The sequence below is a fragment of the Quercus lobata genome, chromosome 10 (genome assembly GCF_001633185.2).
Source record: "Quercus lobata isolate SW786 chromosome 10, ValleyOak3.0 Primary Assembly, whole genome shotgun sequence".
Classification (NCBI taxonomy): Eukaryota; Viridiplantae; Streptophyta; class Magnoliopsida; order Fagales; family Fagaceae; genus Quercus; species Quercus lobata.
Window position 1 is genome coordinate 35,199,540 of NC_044913.1, and position 25,914 is coordinate 35,225,453.

At 35.6% G+C, this 25,914-nt stretch overlaps 2 protein-coding genes across 2 annotated transcripts; one reads left to right on the top strand and one right to left on the bottom strand.

The window, feature by feature from the left end:
* Window positions 1-210: 210 nt before the first annotated feature.
* Window positions 211-3,331, top strand: LOC115964184 (eukaryotic translation initiation factor 6-2). Its single transcript, XM_031083539.1, has 8 exons — window positions 211-392; window positions 756-873; window positions 960-1,056; window positions 1,137-1,222; window positions 1,344-1,388; window positions 2,333-2,463; window positions 2,598-2,708; window positions 2,803-3,331. Exons 2-8 carry the CDS (start codon window positions 864-866, stop codon window positions 3,058-3,060), a joined length of 738 nt encoding a protein of 245 aa, XP_030939399.1. The 5' UTR covers window positions 211-392; window positions 756-863; the 3' UTR covers window positions 3,061-3,331.
* Window positions 3,332-5,987: 2,656 nt separating this feature from the next.
* LOC115963642 (T-complex protein 1 subunit gamma) lies at window positions 5,988-15,874 on the bottom strand. The gene is made up of 11 exons (XM_031082733.1): window positions 15,652-15,874; window positions 15,508-15,569; window positions 15,195-15,405; window positions 14,975-15,043; window positions 14,788-14,859; window positions 10,808-10,881; window positions 9,488-10,150; window positions 9,289-9,414; window positions 9,015-9,119; window positions 8,849-8,923; window positions 5,988-6,408 (listed from the first exon to the last, which is right to left on the bottom strand). Exons 1-11 carry the CDS (start codon window positions 15,674-15,676, stop codon window positions 6,220-6,222), a joined length of 1,671 nt encoding a protein of 556 aa, XP_030938593.1. The 5' UTR covers window positions 15,677-15,874; the 3' UTR covers window positions 5,988-6,219.
* Window positions 15,875-25,914: the final 10,040 nt, after the last annotated feature.

Below are 25,914 nucleotides of genomic sequence, written 5' to 3' on the forward strand. Positions count from 1 at the left end.
ATAACACTGACACAAGACTTATTAATAAGACCCACAAAAAAAAAACAAAACAAAACAAACCCTATCTATAACCAAAAAAATAAAAACTTGAAGGCCCAAACTTAACGCCCAGTCCAGGGAGGGTCCAGGCAGCCACCGATAAGTGATAAACAAAGTTACAAAACCAGCCAGGGAGGGCCCAAATAAACAAAGTTATCTTAAGTTCTTAACAAATAAAATGGCCCAAATATTTATAATTTTATACCTGATTCCTGAACCTCAGAACCTGATACGGTGAGGTGGGCAGTTGAGACTTGAGAGAGGCGGAGAGCAGAGAATCAGAGAGAGGCTGAGGCGGTCCAGCTGGAGACTGGAGACTAGAGAGAGGCGGAGAGCACAGACTAGAGAGAAAGGTAAAATTTTTAGGGTTATGAGTGGATTTATTTGTTTTGATTTGTGATTGTTTTGTGGTTAATCTCTTAGACCGGATTTGTAGTTTATCTGGTCAATGATTTTGTTTAGAACCAATGTTTAATAGGATTTACCAAAATTTTTGTTTTTTTGGTTAAAAGGATGTGCCAGATTATTTTTGTAATTCATTTGAAACTAAATCCTCTACTACCCGGTTGGTTCTTTTCTAAAATTTTGGGACTTGGGGGCCTTAGGCAATTGCCTAACTCGCCTAAGGGAAGGGCCGGCCCTGGTTCAAGTTCTAGTTTATTTATTTATTTATTTATTTTTTTAATTGATTTTATCTTTGCTTTGCGTTGTTGCAGTAGTAGGTCTTGGAGTTGAAAAGCTACATATTTTGTGAACAACAACAACAACAACAAAAGTTAGTGTTTTTATTTATTATTTTTGGGCTTTCCCTCAAACAATCAATCATGGCCAACAGTAAGTCTTTCTGTTTATTTATATTTATATTTACATTATTATATGATTCATGAGATAGAGAATGAATTTGAATTACATACATACAGGAATTCAATTTGAGAACTCATGTGATGTGGGTGTATTTTCAAAGCTCACCAATGCTTACTGTTTGGTTGCCATTGGCGGTTCTGAAAGCTTCTACAGGTTATTTATCCCTTTTTATTTATTTAATTTAAATAATAATGCATTTAGAATTAGTGCAAATAAAGCTGATCTCTTTGCAGCGCATTTGAGGCTGAGTTAGCCGATGTTATCCCTGTTGTTAAGACCTCCATTGCTGGCACTCGCATTATCGGACGCCTTTGTGCTGGTACTATTGATATTCTTCATGCTTTTATAGAAACATAGATTGCTTTTGCATTTCATAACTTCTTTCAACCAAAATCTGATGTGATATCTCTCCTTGCTTTCGTTTTTATTGTGCTGTGCAGGCAACAAAAATGGGCTTCTATTGCCTCACAACACCACCGACCAGGGTTACTCTTTTATTCCTGGACTCAAATAAAATGCATTTACTATATGTTAATCACTTTACCTTGCATTTCTCTTTCTTTTTATTATGACAATAAATTCTTAATATGCATTAACTGTACATTCATTGGTCTCTAAGAGCATTCACCTTGACAACTTAAGTTGCATCATAGTCATAATAAATTCATCTCAACTAAAATATTTAGTTCTTATGAAATGCCAAGTATTTTTTTTCCTGGACTATTTGTTGTTTTTAATTTATTTCATGGTTTGCTTATTCTTTTACTGCATTTGGATTTGGCTGAAAGATATGTTATAGGAGTCTTTGAATTTGTTCACTGGTGATATTAATCAATGAGGTGATGAAGTGGTATTGGCATGAATTTTGAGTGAAAATATACAATGATGGACCTTAGTGTGGTTTATCTTTGGTTTCTGCTTGAACCATGAACGGGAATGTTTCACATGCTATAAAACACTTGTGGATTCTAAACTGAGTTACATAGAACCTTTTATTCTTTTATATTCATACTTAATGGGAAATTGACTTGCAACTCATTATACATTAGCAATGGTGACACATGTTAATTCTCTAATTTTTACACATTGATGGTCTTCAAGAAGCTCATGCGTATCTTTCAGCACTATTTTTTCATTCTGTAATGAGATCTTGGATTTGGCATGCTTTGCAGCAATTAAAACCTTCACTTTTATACTAAAAAATGTCTCAATCTTACTTGGGGCAGCCAAATGAAATCCATTTTTCTGTTCATCAATGGCAAAGCCTTCTCAAATTTGATTCTCTTCTTGGGATGGTCATGAATGAAGTTTTAATTATTGCAAATCTAAATGGATTTTGCTTATTGAATGCTAATTAATCTTGCATGCTTAATTGTATTCTACTTAAAATTGCCACTGTCTTATTGTTATTGTTTGGTGGCTATTACAGAACTTCAGCACTTGAGAAACAGTCTTCCGGATCAAGTAGTTGTTCAACGCATAGATGAAAGACTTTCTGCTCTGGGGAATTGTATAGCATGCAATGATCATGTTGCTCTTACTCACACTGATCTTGATAAGGTATTGTTGTCTTATCCGCAGAACTAAGATTTCTTTTAAGCTTTCTAGCAGCCCAATCTGAAGAAGTGACTGGTTTCTTTTAGTTGATAAAACCTTTTAGGATACTCATGTTGAACTGTTTTATTCTTGACCAGGAAACTGAGGAGATGATAGCAGATGTTCTTGGAGTCGAAGTTTTTAGGCAGACAATTGCTGGTAATATCCTTGTGGGTAGTTATTGTGCCTTCTCAAACAAAGGTGCTCTGGTAAGAAAATGATTCTCCTTGGAATGGTGTTTATTGAGGCATCTACTGAGGCATGTTTTGCATACTTACTGGGTCTTTGCTGAATACTATGCAGGTTCATCCCCATACATCCGTTGAAGACATGAATGAACTTGCAACACTTCTTCAGGTTCCTGTGTCTGCTGGGACTGTGAACCGTGGTAGTGAGGTGATAGGTGCTGGCTTGACAGTGAATGATTGGACAGCATTTTGTGGTTCAGATACCACAGCAACAGAACTCAATGTTATTGAAACTGCATTCCAATTGAAGCCAGCCCAGCCTAGTGCCATTGTGGATGAGATGAGGAAATCATTGATCGACAGCTATGTCTGAGTCTTGCATCTCACTCAGCCTCCAGCCAAGGATTGATTACAATATAGTTGTATGAAGTTGAAACACTTTTGTTTATTTTGACTTATTTCCTTTTGTCAGTTATTTATTTTTGACTCTGCCAATGTTATGATGTTTCGATCAAGAAGCATTAATTTGGAAGTCTAGCAGTTTTGTTGTTTTTGACATTGGAATTCTGGTAGTGGTTATAACGATATGAATTGAGTCCATTAAGTGTCTGTTTGAGAATAACTTATCTAGTTTTTTGCCGAAAGTGTATTAAAGTATATTTGTACCTTGAAAAATTTTGAAAAAGTGAGAAAAAAGGAGAAAAAGTAAGGTTTTAAAAAATTGTAGGCTCATTGCTAGCCATTAGTGTGAATGTAGGCTTATTATTGTTCGTTCTCCCCTGGGTGGTCAACAAAGAGTGGCTTTAGGGAAACATGCAACTCAGCAGTGAGTGAAGAGCTGTGTCCAGGTCCTGAAATTTCAGTATGGACCCTTCTTTAGTTGTGTTACGTACCACAGTGTGCGCTAGTTGCTCAAGGAAAAGATTGGAAACAGAACAACAAATTTGCTAGGAGTAGATTAGAATTTCCATGACTGATTAAAAGAAAAGCAAAAACAAAGTTTCCACCAAATTATACTATGCATAGTGGAGGGCCAATTAGTTGATATTTTTATATTCACGAAAATATAATTGGTTCAAAAAGTCAAAAAAAAAAAAAAAAAATCTTATGAAATTGTTTTTTTTTTTTTTTAAGTTTTTCTTTTAACTACAGCACTTGTACTCATTTTAAGAAAAACAGAATCATTGACAACATAATTTTTTAAGGAGATTTTCTTGTTTTATAACAAATTTTAGTACTGTTCTTTGCTCGTAGTTTTTCCACCACAAGAACAGTCGAAATAATTATGAACTTTTCCAATAAAAGGGTGCTTGACCAGTATCTAGCCCTCAGTTATAAGCCTTTCCTGCTCCAATATTTTGAAGGGTGTCTCGACTCTTATCTAACCTATGAACCACGTTTAAGGAGCCTAAATATGCAATACTCAATAAGCTTGATGGTTAGTTCAACGAACAAATTAAGGGAAGCCTGCCTAAACATACCGCACTGAAACAATGTTGGAAAGCCTGTCACATATGGAGAATCAGGTCTCAAGCCACAGATACGATGCATGGTAATTTTACAATCCATCTCTCTAGCTTAAATTCCGTAGTAATTGCAAGTTTTAAATCATCATAAAAGATTTAGAGTGCATTTAGCATACTGTTTGGCATACTGAAACTGGAACTACGTTTGGTTTAATTTTGTGGGTCCCTTTTCCCTGTTCTTGGACCCACGGCTGAAATTTGACAAAACGGTGCATTTAGCAACGGTAAGTCTTTGAATCTGCTTTCTCTTCAGCCGATTCTCCATTCTTCTTTCTCATCAATGCCCCCAACTTCTTCCTCAAGCTCTTAAATTTTGCATCTACCACCAATTGCCCCAATTGATGCGAAGCATCTGATGCACAAAAATTCTCTGGAAACCCCCTTTAATCAAACAAAAAGTGATACAAAAACTCTCTCGAAACACAGAACTCACTATCATTTTCTTGGTTACGAGAGAAAATCCACCACAAAGTTGATCCGCCGCTGTGAGGAAGAGATGCCGATGTCAGACCACTATGAGTTGTATTTAAATTTTTTGTCATCCTCTGATGTGTCAATGTGTTTTCCATTTTTATTGGATGTGGCTGAATTTTGCATGAACAAAATTTCAATGAAATTGTGTGGATTTGTTTGTGGGTTTTGTATTTTTTGTCTCTTATCCATGGGTTCCTCTATATTTCATTTTATTTTGTGTGTGTCTTGGAAGAATAGATGGAAAATTTTGAGGAATATGTCATCCTATGATATATGCATTCAAGAACGCATTATTATCGCTACAATAGTTTTTCATAATTTTATTAGAGCACATGAAAACAATGACCTTGGACAAAGGCTTCTTATGGCACATGTAATCTCTTTTTTTGATGAACCTGAGATGAAAGTGATTCGGAACAATATCATAGCATCGATATGTGGGATGCCTCCATCCTAAGACTTCCTTTGTTACTAATGTTATAATTATCATTCATATTATGGTATTTTTTTTGTCAAAATCTAAAAACTTGTGGTTATAATTACCATTAACATTATGGTATTTTTTTTGGGTAACCATAATTGATGGCTTTGATAAAATATGTATCTTAATTATGATACAAAAACTTGATGGTAAATTAAAATCTAAGACAAAAAATAATAAATAAATAAATAGTTGTTGTTGTGGTGGTAGTGGTTAAATATTTGGCTTTCATATTTGGAAGTTGCTTTGCATATTCAAGCATTAAAATAGGGTTTAAATTAAACACAAAATAAAATAAAATAAAAAATTCTATAGTACTTTCAGCCAAAAAAAATCATCCAACTTTTGGATTATTTTGCTACATACTTTCAGCAAAAAATTTTCAATTTTAACAAAATAAGCGAATCTCAAATAGACTCTTAGAACAGTGATTGTTGCACATTAGTCATACAAGTGTGCAACAACTAATATCATGAGATGAAAACACGATTTCCAACTTGAAATCATGTTTTCAACTCACGTTTTCAGTTGTTTGCACACCCATGTGACTATACACACTAATGTGCAAGTATTTGCCAAAGGTTTATAATACCATATACGTATCATTATTTTTGGTAATTCAATATATACTTCAAAAATTCAAGGAATTTCATTAAATATGAAGCAAAGCTCAAACATAGCAAAGCCAAAACTTTGTTAAATAACCTGAGAGAGCCTGGGCCAATTGAGCAGAATTGGAACAGCCTAGGTATCCTTTAAAAGGCCTCTATGCAATGTTCTCAATTGTGCCACTAAATGGTATTACCCCCAATAAACACAAGTGAAGAAGAAATCATCATAATAATTGATTCTGCTAATAAAAGACATCCCATTAAACGTTTTTAACGTAATTACAATTGCTCCCAGAACAGACTAGGTGGTCCCAGGACAGCACAAGACAAAAATCTGAAATTTTCAAACAGTACATAAGTCAAAAGTTCAACAAAACTGTTGGACACCCAGCTTCCTTCAAACACCACAAAAAGTAAAGCCTTTAATTGTTCTGATATCTTCAGTCAGGAAGTATTTGCTCACTGTCAGCATCTGCTTCAGTCTCAACCGTGGGCTTTGATGGAGCTCCTGCTCCAGGGGCCTGCTTCTTCTTAATCCCACTCACAATGTCATCAATCCTAAGGAGCATGCTAGCAGCTTCTATGGCTGTCTTAAAAGTTTGTGCCTTCACGTTGTAGGCATCCCAAATCTGACAATATATGAACAACCAAGCATTCAACAGTTCATTCGGTCATATATTTAATAGTAGAACACAAAGAACTTAGTTTGTTAGTTTATCACAATATGATACAGAAAAATCAAGGTACTAAAACCTAAAGAGTCAATGCTTTCAAAAAGAAGGGGAAGGGAGGGGGGGGAGGGGTGGGGGGGGGGGTGCGGTTTCAAAAAATGCATGTTGATCTTATGATATCATGTTCCATCACTCCATATCATCTCTAAAATTTGCTGAACACGAGATTTTGGAAATTACTGAACCATGTCGGATAATTGTCCTGTGTATGGTTAATAAAAAAAAGGACACACCAAGAATCCTTCCACAATTCATTGATTTTTAATGCTGTGAATGATTTTTATATTTTAATGCTGCATTTGTTTCAGCAAAAAAAAAAAAAAAAAAAAACAGTTTCTATAAAATATTTTTCCACATTTTGTGGTGTTTGATTTGGCACAAAAACTTTAATCAATGAAAAACTAAGGATCTGGTCAACAGAACACTAAGGGCATGCCTGGGAATGTATTTTTAATTTCTGTTTTCAAAAACTTGTTTTTGAAGACGAGCACTTTTTAGTTGGTTTTAATATAAAATATTTGTTTGAGACTTATTACGTAACGTTTGTCATTTTCATAAGCTGATGTTGTTTCTGATGTCTCTTCCATAAAATTTCAAGAATTACAAATTGCTTGCTGCTCATTGTTTCAATAAGCTTGTGACCAAACATGTATTTGTTTAGGCTTTGCTGCTTCACTAGTTCTATCTCAGACAAACCAGGTTAATAATCTAGCTACAGCAAGTGCCATAATTGAAATAATTTGAATTTTAATGCAGAGTTCTAAACTTAAAAATAAAAGAAAAGAAACCTAATATTTGCTTCAATGCTTAGTATGTGGCAAGTTGCTATGCACAGAACATCGGCATTGAGACAGGACCAATAATTACTATGGGTTTCTCATTACAAGATGATCTAGTTGGGTTGATTCCATAATAATAGATAATCCCAGTCTCAGATTAAATGTAACAGTAAAGTTGCTGTTAGGAATTTAGGAAGGTTATTCAGTGGTTAATGTAAAGTTTTTTTGTGGCAAGAACTTTGATGATAATGTCCAGATGCTTCAACTATTGTCAGTGTCATCACTAGGCTGTGAAAACTTCAGAATAGATTGACTAACTTGACGTATTTTAACAGATGCGGTTATCCATTTGTTTCAGAACTGTCTATAGGTAATTTGTCTTTTTTTGAACATCCAAACATCAATAAAATATATTCATTGATTTGGAATGTGGTCTGATAATATTTATGACCAATAAGTTAATGAATGTTTTTGGCAACAAATATTTAAGCTATCTTGATTTAAAGTACACTCTTTGGCATCAATATTTTTCCTACTCCCGAATTCATAGAGAAGTACAAAGTTTAATGGGCAAACTTTAAGTATGATCCATGCAAAATCAACACTACTCCACAAGACACTCAAGCAATGTCAAACATTAAGGGTACATTTGGTACACCAAAAGGAGCTTATGTTGGGAATAGTCATCTTTATTATTGGAAATAAAATTTCTATTCATAAGTTTAGTTGTTACATATAAAAAATTTGTAAAAGATCATGCAAATTGGAAGTTTGTATTTTTTGGAAATATATTAATTTAAAAGTTGTTACATGTATTAAGGAATAACTATTACAGTCATCCTAGAAGGGATAGGTATTCCTCAATTTAAAGAATAACTATTACTAAGGAATAATTATTCCCTACAATAAAGATGAAACCAAATAACTTAATTGTTATTACACATGAATAATCATTGTAATGTTCCAGCATACCAAACATGCCCTAAGTCAGCTGCATGCAATGATGCTTTTGCCTAGAATGCCACAGGCACTAATGAACCAATTCCTGATCTAGAATTAAAGGCCCCAGTTGAACTTAATCCAATAACAGGTGCATTTAATATTTTGAAGAAGCTCCTTGAGCTTTATTTTTAGTAGTTACTGAGTTCAAGCAAATTGTGGTGTGCTTTTGTACTTCATACAAGCAACAGAATATACAATATTATTTTTCCCATAATTTTTCATTATATTTTCTTGATAACTAATTGGAAAATATATTAGACACATACTACATAAATTCATGTTGTGAATGAAAGTTTTGGTTCATATAACTGTTTGGAATTACAATAATGTTAATGATTTTTTGTGTGAGACAATCAATAAAAAAAAAATGTTTTCCAACTCATTTCCATTGCTGCAACCAAACATAGGAAAACAAGCCAATTTTCCAAAATGTTTTCTAGAAAACAAATCATTTTCAATAAAACATTTTCTGCTGAAACAAATGCAGCATTGTTGATAGATAGAAATTACACCAAACAAAGCAAGAATGGAAGTCCACAAGAACATTTTGAACATACCTTGCGCTCTTTCATGTCAGTAATTACACCAGTGTTTCCATCTATGCCAATCCATGCATTTTCACCATTTGCATGCTACAAAAACCAAAAAATAAGAATGATTAGTATTTACATGAAAATTGAATTGTCAACTCATGATATGACCATGCTGTATAAAGGCTCTTACCTTCCCTTGTAGTGCGGTCATGGTTCGAATCACATTCACCCCACAATTTTGTGCTAAAGTACGGGGTATAGCCTCGAAAGCTATGGCAGCAGCTTCATAAGGCCACTATTTTACAACCACAAAAAATAAACAAAAAAGATAAGCACTATGTAATCATGTAAAGCTACAGCACTCTACCTAATTTTTGCGAATAAACTCTCTGTCCAAGAAAGATAAATTTAGATCTCAGATTTACTTGGTAGTGATAAAATAGATGCAGGAGACAAGCATTTACCTTTTCTATGCCTTCAATAGATGAACTCTTCTGCTTCAAAGCAGCTGATACAGTTAACTCTGTAGCACCACCTCCAGGAAGAAGTTTTGGATTTTTTAGTATGTTTCTCGCTACCGACATGGCATCCTGTATAAGAAACATGCTTCAGAAAACAGCACTACTCAAACACAATAATTTGCAGATCACATCATTATAGTACCTGCAAGTTTCTTTCCACTTCGTTCAAGAGATCCTTACTGGCACCTCTTAAAAGTACAGTACAAGCCTTTGGTTCTTTGCAGTCAACAATGAAAGCAAAAAAATCATCCCCAATTTTCTTAACTTCAAATAACCCAGCCCCAGTACCAACATCAGACTCCTGCAGTTCATCTGGTCTGTTCACAATAACAGCTCCACATGCCTTTGCAATTCTATTATTATCTGTCTTTCTTAACCTCCGGATTGCACTAACTCCATGCTTGCACAGATAATGACATGCCAAATCACTAAGGCCCTTCTCTGTGATTACCAGGTCTGGTTTGAACATCACTATCTGGTCGCAGAGGTTCTTAATGTATTCTTCTTCCATTCTCAACAGGACTTCCCAGTCTTCTTCTCTAACCAGCTCTGCATTTGTTTGGTTCTCACCCTTTTTGTACTCAAGGGGACAATCAAGAAGAATGATACGTGGGTTTACAATTTTTCTTCTCATTTTTCCAGGGGCAACCACATCTTTGTTAAACATAACTCCTTTAAGAACCCTTGAATCCTCCAACTGTCCACCAGGGATCTTCTCAAGCTTAATGTACTTTTTAATATCCACTTCACGCAAGCCTTGGCCAAGATCAACACCAACTGTTGTGGTGGCATCTATAGCTAGATCCTAGAAAATTTCCGAAATAAAGCAACACGTAAATTTAACAATTGATATAAAGTTACAGTGCAGTTTCAGCATATTTGTCAAAAAAGGGACATTTATGGTTGGTGAGCAGAGCATGACAATGCGAGTGCAAGCTATCAACAAACAAAAATTAACATCATGTCTTCCTGTTTAAAAAAAAGGATAATGTGATTAACCAACTCTAAACACAGTCTCTTCACCAGGACAACAAAAAATCTTCCTTTTTTATTGGTAATTTACACATGCACTCACGTGTCTTGAACTTACTAACTCACCTTCTACCTTTGCCCTATAAAGAGGGGAGGTGTCATTTCAGCTAGAGCTCATTGGTCAAAAATCTTAAATAGTTTACAAGTTGAAGTTTAGATTAAAAAAAAAAAAGAGTACAAGCATGATGAATTGTCACATGGGCCATCTTTTCTTCTTATTGAAGCATGAGGCATGTCTCAAAATTATTGTCTCAAGGATGAGGCATACCCAACATTTCATGGCAAACTCTTAAAGATTCTAGCATTTTCTGGAGTGCCTTGAGAAGAATCAAACGCCAGCCAGATTCAAGTTGCAAGTTAAACAAAGGAAAAGAGAAAAGAATGGTTATCAAGACATCCACATGCTTAACCTTTAGAAGAAGATACTTACAGCAATGAGATCCCCAAACTGGCTGGTAAATTTTGTGCCTATACAGCTCTTGACCAACCCCAACATTGTTGCACCTGCCACAATTTCATATGTTATGTACACCAGACAGAAGCAAGCTTAACTTATACCTAAGGAAACTACAAAATCCCTTTTCCATCATAAAATAACTGCCAATTAAGATGTTTGTGTATCTGGCTGTACATGAACACAAACAGATGCATGTGTTTGTGTGTGGAAGAGCAAGCACACAAGAGAGAGAGAGAGAGAGAGAGAGTACTGAAACTATTGCAATAACGAACAGTCAATATTTCTAGCTTCAATTAAACAGTACAATAAGAGAACTACTTGATTGACACCGCTTACCATTCTGTTAAATAAAATGAAAGAGTGACAGAGTAGTGAGTACTTAGTGAAGCTTTTATTTTGAAAAAAAAAAAATGAATCTAAGAACAATGGTATTTAAAAACTCTTTTGAAAAGTGCAAACCAAACAGACCCTTAATTTCTATGGATCTCACATATAGATATTCCACCAAATAAAATTCCTATTACACTAGACATGGATACAAATTATACAAGCCCTTCTTCCATTCATCTGTAAGAGCAATAACGCCCAAGTCATTACATACTATCACAACCTCGGTTCACATTATATACCTTACCTCCCCCCCCCCCTTTTTAAATAATTACTTTTATTGTTATGGAAGAGAGACCTCATGTACAGTGTTTGTACATAGAGTGCATCTAATGAATTACATTGTAGAGGACTCACATTCTAAAAGAGACATAGTCCACAATATCTACATGGCAATGCATATCGCTAATTAGGATAGGATCAGCCACATTTATTCATCTGTCATTATATCATATCCAAAATTATACTTTGTTACTTTCTTAATTAACATGTCATTTTTTACTACTTCAGCTAGTGTTATTTTAAGTTTTCTTGTAACTATTTTCGTTCTATTGACTTCAATCAAATCAATATTCCTCGCCAGTGCATTAAATGCTCTTCTTTGCACATGACTAAACTATGTCAAGCAACTCTCCCTCATCTCTTCATCAAGAGATGAGCCACTACTATCTTTAAATGAATTTCTTCATTGTGTATTCTATCTTTCCTTATATTTCTACTTATCCATCTTATCATTTTTATTTCAGCTATGCTCATTTTATTAACATATTGTTTCTTGATAGCCCAATATTCTGTATCATATAACATAGTTGGTTTTATAGTAGTCTTGTACAACTTTCCATTTAACTTAATAGGTATCCTATGATCACACGATACTCCAGATGCAGTTATCTATTTAATCCACTTTTCTCTTATATTGTGGTTCACATCCTCTTTGATCTCTCCATTATTATGAATTATTTATCTAAAATATCAAAAACATTGTTGGGAAAATGGCTTTGGTGTTTTGGAGTAGAAAAGGATGCACATTTGTGAAATTGCTGTGAAGTATGGGACTTCTCAGGATTACTGGTGTACAACCCCTGTAAGCAATTCATATGGTGTTGGCCTCTGGAAGAATATAAGTAATAGTTCGACCATGTTTAATAAATTTGTGAAATTTGAGGTGGGTACAGGGAATAGAATTGTGTTTTTTAGGATGTTTGGTGGGGAGGAGGGAGAGTATTTTAAGGATCAGTTTCCAGAACTTTTTCATATTGCTAGAAACAAAGAGGCTACGGTGGCTGATTATATGAACATTTCTGGCAGTATCATTCATTGGAACCTGACTTTTATTGGAGCCATTCATGATTGGGAATTGGAAGTGTTGGATTTATTTTTTGATACCTTTTACTCCATTCATTTCAGTCCCCATCAGGAGGATAGGATGGTTTGGAGACCTTGCACTGTTAAGGGATTCAAGGTTAGTTCTTTCTACAGAGCTCTGTGCAGAGGATGTGATTCTTCATTTCCTTAAAAGGTTGTATGGAGAGTTAAGGCACCATCTTGAGTCTGATTTTTCATGTCAATAGTGAAAGGAAAGAATTTGACAAAAGATAATTTACGTAGACAGGGTGTTGTTATTCCAGATTGGTGTAGTCTATGTAAGTCGGATTGGGTGTCGATTGATCACTTATTTATACATTGTTGGGTGGTTAGGGAATTATGGAATTTTCTGTGGAATCTTTTGGGGTAAGATGGGTGATGGCTCAAAGGGTGAGGAGCTGTCAGTGTTGTTAAAAGCGCTGAGCGCTGAGCGCACTTAAGCACAGAGGCCTCTAGAAGCCCAGGCGCAAAGCGCAAGCACATGCTTGATCAATGTGAAGCGCATTTTTTTTTTTTTTAAAAAAAATTAATAAATTAAAGAAAAATTATTAATAGTCAATACAACTATCAAGTGATCAATGAATCATATAAATTACAATAAAAAATTTTATATAATTTATATAACATTTATATAATTCTCTTGTGCTTTATAAAATATTTGCAACCATTATATTTGATGGCCTGATTACAAAACATGGTTGAGTCAAAATAGAAGTATAAAACCAGAAAGGCAAAGGCCAAAAAGTACTAGAATGTTAAGTAATGTTATCTTTGCCTAACAAAATCAATGCAAATATGCAATGCAATCCTAATCTACATAATCATCATCATCATCCTAATTAAGCAAGGGACCATCATCATTGTCATCACAAGATTTGTAGCCCACATCATTTTCCTCATCATCTTCATCTCCATCATGAGGAGCATGTTGTGAACTCAAACTTGAACCTGTTGCTTGCCCTAGTGAACCCATTCTTGATCTCAAGTTGAATCTTTCTTCTTCAACTCCAAAAGCTCTAGCAACACTACCCCATGTCAAAATATCATCATCAAACACAAGATCATCTTTAGCAAATTCATCTAGTTCATCTTCTTCTACTCTTCCAGTCAACCACTCATTGCTATCATCTATTAGGTGTATGGTAGCACACCACACTATTAGTTTTTATATGTTAAATTAGTGGCTTATATCAAACATATTTAGATCTAATGGCTAAAAATCAAATCAGGATTATTTTTTTAATTACAAAAAGCTCATAAAAGCGCGCTTTGCGCTTAATAAAAAAGCTCTAAAAAGCACACCTAAGGGCTGTGCGCTCCACACTTTGTGCTTAAGCACGCTTTAAGCGCGCTTTTAACAACACTGGGAGCTGTTGTATTGTTGGACTGGCCTTACAGTCAAGGACTTGCTGCTAGTGTGGAGTGCAATTCCCTCGTGCTTAATGTGAATTATTTGGAGGCAAAGGAACTCGCATGTTTTTGAAGATAAAGAATCATCGATTCTCATTCTCAAGTCACAGTTACTGAGCACTATTCTCTCCTGGCATCAGGCTCATTCCATTTCTCCTGAGTCTGCTTCTAATTTATTGTCCAGATAGATTGTTTTTCTGTATGCTGATTCTTATTTTCTTGTGTCTGTAGTTTTGTGGTAAATTTCTTGTATTTTGCATCTTTTAATTTCATATTTTAATGAATTCTTACAAAAGCTATAATATTTGTGATCTCTTAACCATTAAGTTTTACAAGCCCTCTACCTTTGTTTCCATTGTACTAAACTTAAACCAACTTCATGTACTTTCTTTATACCTGCTTAACCTAAAACCTTTAGATTCTAAAGCATCCATCAAGATTTCCACCTTGGTGTCAGCTTCATGACTAATTTCATCTACTAAAACCGCATCATCTACGGAGGCATGGACCAAAGGACTTCATCTTGAATCGGTCCAGAAAATTAATTTCTTTTGGACTTAAAGCTGATCCTTAATGCATATCTATTTTGAAGTCTCCACTTTTCCAAAACCAGTGACTAACATAACACGTAAAACACATACTGTATTTGGTTGAATTGAAAAAAATACATGTACACACTCTTTTATGGATATTGATATTCTATAAGCAAGACAAGTTCCTTTAATCAAGAAGAGTATGAAAACCTATTCAATATGTGACTCCAGCAATGAATCAAGATTCAAGAAACTTACGATCCTTGACGTCAATGGGCATGGCAATTCTGTCCAACACAGCAATAGCATCCTCCAAAGCTTTGTTGTAGGCTGCAGCAGATGAAATAAAGCATAATCATGAACAAAAACAAGTGACAAACCACAACAATAAAAAAAAAAAAAAACAAAGTATCTTTTATCTCATAAAAGACAAGTAACATTTTACCACGGCAGATAACTGTAGGGTGATAACTTTTGTCAAGGAATGCTTCAGCAACGTGGAGCATTTCACCGGCTTCAACAACAAAAATTAAGGACAAAAGTTATAAAAAAAAAACAAAAGCAAATGACAGTATTATAAAAGAATAAAAACATATATATAATAGCGTTGATGCTCTCTCACACTCTAAATAGTCATTTTTAGGGATTGTGAAAAAGAAAGATACCAAGAACAATGACAGAAGTGGTTCCATCTCCGACTTCTTCATCTTGGGTACGGCTAAGTTCGATCATAGACTTAGCAGCAGGGTGAGCAAGATCTAACTCACGCAATATAGCATTTCCATCATTAGTAACAACAATTCCACCGGTAGCATCAAGGAGCATCTTCAGCATGGATCTTGGACCCAACGTTGTACGAATAATGTCAGCAACAGCCTGCGGTTATGGTTGTGGTACCCATCAAAATTTAATCTTAATTTTAACTTTAAAAGCATAGCAAACAAAGTAATGACAAAACCCCAATTAAGAATTGGTTACCTTAGAAGCCTGGATATTAGCATGTTGGACCTTGCTTCCAGACTCGCGTTTCAGAGAGTCCTCTGTGAACAAACATTCATTTTAGAAAAAGCAAATAATCGATTTGGAATTTTGATGTAGAGAGAGAGAGAGAGAGAGACTTACTGAGAACGAGTACTGGGGCGTGCATTTTGTAGTTGTTCTTCTTCTTCGATGGAGGCTGAGAGTGTTGTAGTTGTAGAGAAGAGAAAAATATGAGAGAAGGAATCAAAACTAAGCAAGAGGCCTTCCCTTATATAACTTAAAACCCTTTCTCTCTTTCTTTAAACAACTGGAAAACCCTCGAACCCTCTCTCCTTCTCTCTGCTCTCTTTTAAACCTTTTTTTTTTTTTTTTCTTTTCTTTTCTTTTGGAAAAATTACAATTTATTTGCCTGAATTTTTTCTTTTCTTTTGAGATGGTTATTTTCCTGAATTGATTTCACACTACTCACTATAGCTTTAATTGAATCCTTAGGATTCCATCGAATATATAACAATAAAATAAACAGTGTGGGACTCACTCAATTATGATAGGATCAAAGTTAATTGGTCCAAAAAGAAAAAAAAAATACAAAATTTTGTTAAGTTGAAAATGTTTTTAATAAATTAATTTTGTAAACTAAATAATATGGGACCAAACCATAAAAAAATAATTTATCAAAAAAAATCCATAAAGAAATAAATTGTAATTTACTAGACTTTTTATCCTCGCAAATGTTTCAAGAAACGCACTAACATCACCCGACCTTACCATTTATTGTTACAAAATGTTGTACTACAAAATCATATAAATATATATATATATATATATATATAATATATATATTATTTATTTCAATCTTTTTTCTATAATTTTATAAATAAATAAAAAAACCAAAAAATGTTTTCTCAAATTATGTTAAGTAATGATGAAATTGTAGTCTTATAAAAATATTAAATGGGTGGATTCAATTCTAGTTCTCCCCTTCTTTCAAATAATGTTAACTGTTTAGCACCATTTAATTGTAATTTTATTCTGTATAAAGTAGTTTAAATGTAACTTAAACTTTGTTCTCTTGCTGGCAAAACCAGACCCATGAATCTTTGTTCTCTTGTTCAACAACAGCAAATGCAATTGGGAAAATGTTATTATTTCCATCTCTAGTTGTGGTAGATAGTATTTGCCCCCCAAATCTCCCTTTCAAGTGGCACCCATCTAATCTAAGGATTGGTTTACAACCTCCCAAAAAATCAACTTTCTCTACATTATATCTTATATACATTCTCTTAAATTTGGGCTATGCATTTTCATTTTCCATTTTAGTTTGCAAAGTAACCTTACTTCCTACATCATTCAACCTTATCATCTCTGCATAATCCCTAAGCTTTTCATATTGCAGCTGTTCATCCCCAGTAATCAAATCAGTAGCTTTCCTTTTTCTCTATACACCTGACTAATACTTACGTCAACTAAAATATTAGACCTCAAATGATGTTAAACACCAACTACTATCTAATTGGGATTCTTGCCAAAATCTTGCACATACTTCTTTACAACATAACATGCAGTCACTTAACTGTGTTGGAAGGTTCTAGGGTAGGTGCACTCTAGATGGAATGTTACTATTTGGAATGTCAACTCCCCAGATATTTGAGATGCATAACACTTTCATCCACATTCATTTATGCAATAAACTGATATATCTTCTTCTCATTTAGTTTAAACTTGATATCTATAAGCTTCATTATAGCATATTCCTCCAAGGCCTCCCTAAAAACCCTAGAGTTTAGAAACTTTATTCCCTTCTTCAACACTGGTTTTCTCATGTCAATTTGGACATTAAACACTGGTTCTTTTGCATGTCATCTTTAATAGGTGGCTCATCATCATAAGACCCTACCAAACTTTGCATATCATCTTTAATAGGTGGTTCAATCCACTCACAATCTTCCATACATTGTCTCCTGCATCAGACCTAATTAGGGCTGCATTGTCATTGTTTGCTGCATTAGGCCTCTGTGGGGCTGCATTCTCTCCTACATTACTCATATGTAAGGTTGCATTGTTCCTAACTCCATCCTATGTAAATGGCCCAACATCCATACTCCCAAACACATCATTATCAAAATCTAGCCCCTCAAACCCTTTCTCCAACCAATCAAAATCTCAATATTCTTGTCCACCGTTTGGCTCAACTACTACATCATTACCTCCACTAGCATCTACATGAACTTTCTCATCTACCTCATCTAAATTAACTACTTCACCCACTACTCTCTCATTAACTTGTACATTATGTCCAAGTAATTTAACTACAAGGGGCTCCTCACCACCCTCCACACACACACACACACATATATTGTTACCCTATCTGTTGGTTATGCAACATGAATCTCACACAAACCACTTCATCATCTCCAGTTATTAGTCCCAACCCTCACTCCAAATTACCTCTAGGAATAAGTTAATGAAATCTACTTGTACTAGCTGCTTGTAACCTAACACACATATCTTGTATTTCAAAGAAACTCAATCTATCAAGTCAATATTGTCAATAGTAGAAACACTGCCACCTAAATATACTAAGTCTAGATCCCACACAAAGGTGCCACCATGATGACTCTCAAAAGTAAAATCCAAATCAGCCATCAGCATATAAATTAATGTAGTAAACTTCACATCTTAACACATTCATTTATTCAAAAGAGTACAATACCAACACAACAAATACATACAAAAGTTTTTGTTTTATTTTTGGGAGACATACACATTGAAAGGGACCATAGATACCACATGTAAACACCTTTTTTTCTCAAATCCAAAACATTCCTATGGTCCACACAAAGCACAACATACACACAGACATATCATAATGCATATAGGTTGAATAATAAAGGTATTGTGTCAAATAATTAGGCTCATTCATAAAATGTGTTATTGTCTTCTATTTGCAATATAGTGAAGTATTTCTGACTTTAACTGAAGTTCTTCATGGGCATCATATTGAAACTAGCAGCTCTACTTTTAGGAATCATGTCATTGCCTAATTAGGACAATATGGCAATGACACAATTCTAAAAAGCACAGTTGCTATTCGCAAGAACACATTTTCTTTTTTGGCTTAGCTGTTGAACAATGAAAGATAAGATTAAAACCTCCAAATTTTTAAAACACCAAGAACATTTTTAAAAATTGGTTAATATGTCAGGAGAATTTAGGCAATGCATGTAAGTATAAACCAATGCACAATTTTAAGATGGGGAAGTTACCTAATTTTTTTTTTTTTTTAATTTAAAACCCTAGGTTTCAAAAATTAAATCTACCTAGAATAAGTCCGAAAGAGCAAATGAAAGGAAAAGAAAATACAAAACTTTGAAGCTCAAAAACTCAATAACTCACCCCAAAGATAGAATCAAGAACACCCTTTTGGATCAAAACCCAGTTGGTTAACAAAACTTTAAAATTTTGTCACTCTGTTCCCTACATGGTCTTCTAGATATTAGCCTCCACCTTCTCCTCTGTTTCCTTGCTCAAAATTATTCAAATGGCTCCAAGCTAAATGAGTGTCTAAGATCTTAGGTGGGTAGCATTTTGGTTTTGTCTTGGTAAACACCGCATTTTATACCCTTTACAACTCGGGCTCCCGTTCCCAATGATGCTGAAATTCGAAGACCCAAGGTTGGTTTAGGGCCCAACTGATGTTAAATTAACTTGAGAAATGTTAAAATGAAGAATATAACTTTTAATGAGCAAATAAATCTATTTTTGGAAAGGTAAACCAAGGAAACCCTCGGCATGCGCACGCAGAAATCGGCCTGCACACGCAAGCCCGATCTTGAGCGCGCATGAAGGGTTCCAGAAACATAAATAAGGTAAGTTTTTTGCATTAATGCTGAGATTTGGAACGAATCCCACATCGTATGGGAGCCGTTCCAAACCCTTATTTTCACAATATAAGTAGCCTTACATGGTATATTTTCAAAATACACAGAAATCCCACGGGAAAACACTAAGATTCACCAGAAATGGTGAATCAAAGAGAGAGTTTTCCACAAAATATCATCAAGTCAATTTACTTTTGATTAGAGCATTTTTTGGCCTTGATCTTCGAGTTTAAGATTACTAATCACTCTTTTTATTGATTGTCAATGGATTTAACTGAGGGACACGATCAAAAATCAAGCTTGAAGAGCTTTTTCTTCGAGGTACAGTTCTAAACTTTTTCCTTTATTTTCTTTAGTTTATTTCTATTTTTGTTTGTTTCTTTGCTTGTTTTATGTTTTAATATGTTTGTATAGTCTAGGTTTGCTTAGTTGTATATTTTAAAGCATGTTAGGATGTTAGATTTAGTGTTTTGAAGTGCTGCTCTGTTTGCTGTGTTTCTAGGGTTTCTGGGCTGAAACCCACGTGAGCATAATCCTACCTATGCACGTAGGCTTGATTATGCGCACGCAGGGTTGTTCATGCATGCGCATGATTCTGCCCAGAAATCCTAACCCTAATTTTGATGATTTTGTTTCTAATTTCACATGTAATACAAGTCTTAGGTCCTTTTTTATATATTCATGCTGTTAAACTTTTGTTTCACATATTTAATTGTTTGTTTCCCTTTCACATGCTAGAATTAGGGTTTATCTTGTATTTCCTTGCTTTAATGTCATGAACATGCATTCACATATTCATGCATAATGCCATAGGTGCTGAGTTGCTGTAACGTAAGTGAGGTAAGTCATGCATTTACAATGTACATGCATTTATTTGTGATATGATCTTGCTTAGGTTTGATGATATGATTGCACTCTTAATGCTTTGGGTGATAATATGATTGGTTTGCCTTGTCTCTACCTTGATTTAATGTTCATATGCTTCTGCCTTAAATGAGATATAATAGTAACATGCTAGGGTTTATGTTATATCATGCTAGATGAATGCTAGGTTGGTTTGACATGTATGCTAGATGTATGTTAGGGTTTATGATGTGAGATTGGAGCATGTTAGGGTTTGTCATTTGATGAGATTCCATGATGATAAGACATGTATTCTAGATAAATGCTAGGCTTTGGTTAATTGTCATGATAGATGTATGATTAGGTCTATTGGGGGATGATTGGTGCGATGTTGATTGTTAGATGAATGCTAGTATGTGTGTGTGTGTGTGTGAGAGAGAGAGAGAGAGAGAGTTAGAATAACAGTATTGAGTATGTCTTTAATAGGGTTAAAATATAAGACACAATAAGAGGAAGCCAACCTTAGGGTTAGGTGGTTTTGGGTGCTAACACCTTCCTAATACCATACCTTAACTCTGGTAATAAGATCAAAAAAGTTCTTCCTCAAGAGGACACTATATATATGGTTCCTAAACCATTGCAAAAACTAAGTGGTGACTCTCTAGCTGTGTCCACGGTGGCAACTCCACTGGGAATAATGAGTTTAATTCCTATGTGTCCTATGTCTTAGCCTTAATAAAGGCTTATTCAATACTTGTTTGCAAACACATTCACTTGGTTCTATTATCCCTTAACCTCGATTGGTGATGAATGGGAAGATGGAAGGCTCTATTTGGGCCTAAGTCTTTCAAAGTTCATCCCACCAACTCACAATCGGTGTCATTACCTATGATGGGCTTTGAGTATGTTAAAAGTTTGCCACCAATCCACAAAGGTCCACTTAGGCCTTCGGTTGGAATCATGGTCCACCTAGTTGTGAGTGACCTAAATAAGGAGCCTACCCACACTTAGAGAGATCCTAGATCCTATCAAAAGAGGGTACCCTTTATATATCTCTTATTTGTTATATATCTTGTGATCACCTAATTCTAAAGGACAAATAAAATATGTAAAATTGGAAGGATGACCCCAAAAATTATGGCATACCTTAAGACAATTGGGATAAAAGAAAAAAAGTTCTCACATGCAAGAGGCTTGTTCCTAAATCTAAGGGTATATCTTAACTTGAAAGGTTCATAAGACCATAGCCTAATTGCTATCATAAGCCTAAATCAAAAAGCCCTTTTGAAAAAGAAGACTTTGGGCCTAAGATAATAAGTATGCTATGGACTTAGCATCCAAAATCCTACAAAGTCAATTTGAATTTCCCTAATCTTGGGCCTTTTTGTTGTATGCCTAGACCCAAAATGATGAGAACTTCGTGGACCTTGAGAGGAAGGCTACAATATATTCTAGCTAAAGGGCTACTTCAAAAAAAATGATGATAATGAAATGAAAGAGAAAAGCCTAAAGGTGATGAATATATTGTAAGCCCATGCTTGAAACAAAGAGTTAAAAATCTCTAAGTACATTCTAATGAAAGCCCATGAGAGTAAAATGAGAGCATCATTGTAAATGGACCAAAGCCCAATGAAACAAGGAGTAAGTTTCATGAGAGGAAAGGGAGTGACTTTGTAATTGGACCTTCATTAAAATGGACTTAAAGATTTTCTAAGAACATCTAAAAATAAAAGGAACTTTTTAATTGGGACATGGACTTAATGGGACTTCTTTTCAGGCACCATTGCACCACCAAGGTCAAGATTAAGTCCCCACTCCAATCCAAGTTCAAGAGAAGAATGGAAGGCGAGACATTCCAAGAAAGCATGAATGCTTCAAGTGAAAAGCCCCTCATGCAAAAGCTACTCGAGAATGTGGAGGCACAAGGTGAAGTCCTTAAGAAGATAATAAGTCGCCTCTCCAAGATGGAAGAATATGAGCTAATGGAAGGAGAAGAATGGGATGAAGGGGACAAGGTTGATTATGAACAAAGCAAGTGAACTTAAGAAGACATCGATCGGATGTGATAGAAGGAAAGATCTGCCTACTTCTACCCGAATTCATGCCGCAACTAAGGAGCACCCCCGAACCACGGACTTTCAAGAAAGCCCACGTCAACGACTTCTCTAAATTGGGGGATGCGGGATCTTGGGAAGATCATGACTGGTCGGAATGGACCTCGTCGGTAGAGGCAACTCAAGTCACCCCTGCTTGCTTCATGCATGAACGTAACATGGATCCTTCTTCAAACAATGATCAATATCTTGTGCTAACTCAAGAAGAAGAAGCAAAGGAAGGAGGTGATAAAGTGATTAGCTATTGGAGTGAAGATGACGGCAACAGGTTTTTCGACGAGGTAGGAAAAATTTTCCCCAATGAGGATGAAGTTCTGCATGACATAACTGAAGCTATACGCATATGGGGACCTCTAATGGATGAAGATTGGTCTGCTGAGTTGAAGACTTTATTCCAAGAAAAAGACAAGAATGGAGGTAACGAGCCCTAAAGAAGAAACAAGATGGAATTCATTGTGCCTACTGTGAGGCAACTCAATAATTGGACTTTGGTTGGGTTTTCTAAAAATGTGGGAAAGAAAGTTTGTAATGCAAGTCCCAATGTGCTTTTCCACATGTTTAATAAGATGAATTCTGATTTGGCTTATTTTGCTGTGTCTCATAATATTGAAATTCTGCACTTAAATGATTCTAATGAATTTGAAAATGAAATTAATAAACAATTGGAAAAGAAAATTGAACCTATAGAACCAACTTTTGAAACTCTTAATTTGGGAAATGATGAGAATCCACACTTAATTAAAATTGACTCAACCCTAAATGAAAAAGAGAGAAGAGATCTCAAAGAGTTGCTCACAGAATTTCAAGAAATGTTTACATGGTCTTATGAAGATATGCCCGGCATTGACCCCGAGATAACCCAACATCACATTGACACTCATGCTCATATGGTACCTATCAAGCAAGAGTTGAGGCATATGAGAACCGAATGGCTTCTAAAGATCAAAGAAGAGGTCACCAAACAATTGAAGGTAGGGTTCATCAAACCTATACACCAAGACAGGTGGATAGCCAATGTTGTGCTCGTACCCAAGAAAAATGGGAAGGTAAGAATGTGCGTGGATTTTAGGGATTTGAACAAAACTTGCCCAAAGGATGATTTCCCTCTTCCTCACATAGATGTTTTAGTGGATAACACAGCTAGTAGTGCCTTGATGTTTTTCATGGATGGTTTCTCAGGGTATAACCAAATCAAAATGGCTCATAGGGATATGACCAAAACTATCTTCACCACAGAATGGGGAATTTATTATTACACCGTGATGCCATTTGGGCTCAAGAATGCGGTGCAACTTACCAAAGAATGGCCACAACCTTGTTACATGATATGATGCACAATGAGGTTGACGTGTATGTTGATGATATGATTATAAAATCCAAGGGGAGAGAGGGTCACATCGTTAACCTGAGGAAGTTCTTCGAGATGATCAAGAAGTATACGTTGAGATTGAACTTGCAGAAATGAAATGCACCTTTGGGGTAACCGCAGGGAAGTTGTTAGGCTTTTTGGTTAGTGATAGAGGGACAAAAGTTGACCCATCAAAGATCAAAGTCATATTAGAAATACCTCCACCTAAGGGCGAAAAAAAGATAAGGGGATTTTTGGGCTGATTACAATACATCAACCGTTTCATTGCCAAACTCACTTCCACTTGTGAGCCCATCTTCAAGCTTCTAATAAAGAATGAACCTCATGAATGGAATGATGAATGTCAGAAAGCTTTTGAGCTTCATTAAGGAACATCTCCTCCATCCACCTATCTTGGTTTCCCCAATGCACGAAACACCATTACTCCTCTACCTCTCTACCATAGAAGATGCGGTTGGAAGTATGCTTGCACAAGAGGATGATGATAAGAATGAAAGAGCCGTATACTATTTGAGCAAAAGGTTCCATGATTATGAGACTAGATACACACCCATCGAAAAATCATGCTTTGCTCTCGTATGGGCTGTACAAAAATTGAGACATATTATCCTACCTTTCCAAATATGGGTAGTAGCCAGGATGGATCCATTGAAGTACTTGTTTGAGAAGCCCACTTTGAGTGGAAGATTGTCGAGATGGTTGATCCTATTAGCAGAATTTGACTTGAAGTATGTGGCAATGAAAACTATTAAAGGGAGTACCGTATCAGATTTTTGCGCCAAGAACCCCACGGAATGAGAGGATGGTAGAGAAGAGTTTTCGGATGAGGATATTTTGGACATTGAGCCAGGGGCATGGAAGATATATTTTGATGGAGCTATGAACCAATATGGAAATGGGATAGGAGTACTCTTAATCACTCCCGAAGGATCTCACATACCCTTGGCAGTTAAGTTGAACTTCGAGGCAACCAATAACATGGTAGAATATGAAGCTTGTATCATCAGAATGGAAGCTCTCCGAGAATTGGTGGTGAAAGAGGTCGAGGTTTTTGGATATTTGACTTTGGTTATAGCTCAAGCACAGAGGTTATGGAAAGTGAAGGAAAAGCACTTAAATCCCTATCAGCAATATTTAGAGGAGTTAACTAAAACCTTTGACAAGATTGAATATACAGTCATCCCTAGAGCTCAAAATCAGTTTGCAAATGTCTTGGTCATAAAGATTGAACAAAGTTATGGACACGACCCTTAAAGATTGAAATACCCGAAGAAGTATGGACACGACCCTTAAAGATTGAACAAAGTTATGGGATGGTACATAAAGAGAAGGCCGAAGCTTCAGTCTTGGTCATAAAGGAGGAAGGGGTTCCTTGGTATTATGACATCATGAAATTCTTGGAGTTGGGGGTATATCTAGATGGTGCCAACAAGAGAGAGCTTCGTTCGATTAGGATGATGGCAATGCAATACATCTTATGTAGAGGTCAGCTCTATAGGAGATCCTATGACGGTATACATCTTCGTTGTTTGAAGAAAGAAGAAGCCGAGAAAGTTATGGAAGAAATTCATCAAAGGATTTGTGACCCTCATATGAATGGGAGAATGTTAGCCAAGAAGATCTTGAGGATAGGTACTATTGGAACACGATGGAGACCGATTGTGTAGACTTAGTGAAGAGTTGCCACGATTGACAAACACACGCAAATTTGAATCATGTGCCACCTAGTGAGCTATACAACATGACCTCTCCATGGCCTTTCTCAGTTTGGGGCATAGATGTGATTGGAAGCATAGCCCCTAAGGCCTCGAATGGACACGAATACATCCTAGTGGCAATTAACTACTTCACCAAGTGGGTGGAAGCAGCTTTCTACTCCGTGTTAAAAGCCAAGCATGTGGCTCAATTCAAAGAAAATAACATCATTTGTCGATATGGGGTACCCCAAGAGATTATCTCCGATAATGGTTCCCACTTCCATTTTGAGGGAGAGGTTACAACAATCATGAAACTGTAAATATTAAGCATCACAAGTCTTCAATATGGACTACAAACCAATGAGGCCGTAGAAGCAGCCAATAAGAACATCAAAAACATCATAGCCAAGATGGTAGTGACATACAAAGATTGGGCCAAGAAACTCCCATTTGCTTTATGGGGTTACATAACCTCTATTTGTGTGTCAACTAGGGCAACC

Excerpts from the sequence above, each read along its gene's own strand:
- LOC115963642 (XM_031082733.1), bottom strand. The coding sequence starts at position 15,676 with ATGCACGCCCCAGTACTCGTTCTCA. Across the intron at positions 15,406-15,507 it reads CTAATATCCAGGCTTCTAAG|GCTGTTGCTGACATTATTCG; the intron begins GTAACCAATTCT and ends CCATAACCGCAG. Across the intron at positions 14,860-14,974 it reads CCCTACAGTTATCTGCCGTG|CCTACAACAAAGCTTTGGAG; the intron begins GTAAAATGTTAC and ends CATCTGCTGCAG.
- LOC115964184 (XM_031083539.1), top strand. Across the intron at positions 1,223-1,343 it reads TATCGGACGCCTTTGTGCTG|GCAACAAAAATGGGCTTCTA; the intron begins GTACTATTGATA and ends TGTGCTGTGCAG. Across the intron at positions 2,709-2,802 it reads TCTCAAACAAAGGTGCTCTG|GTTCATCCCCATACATCCGT; the intron begins GTAAGAAAATGA and ends AATACTATGCAG.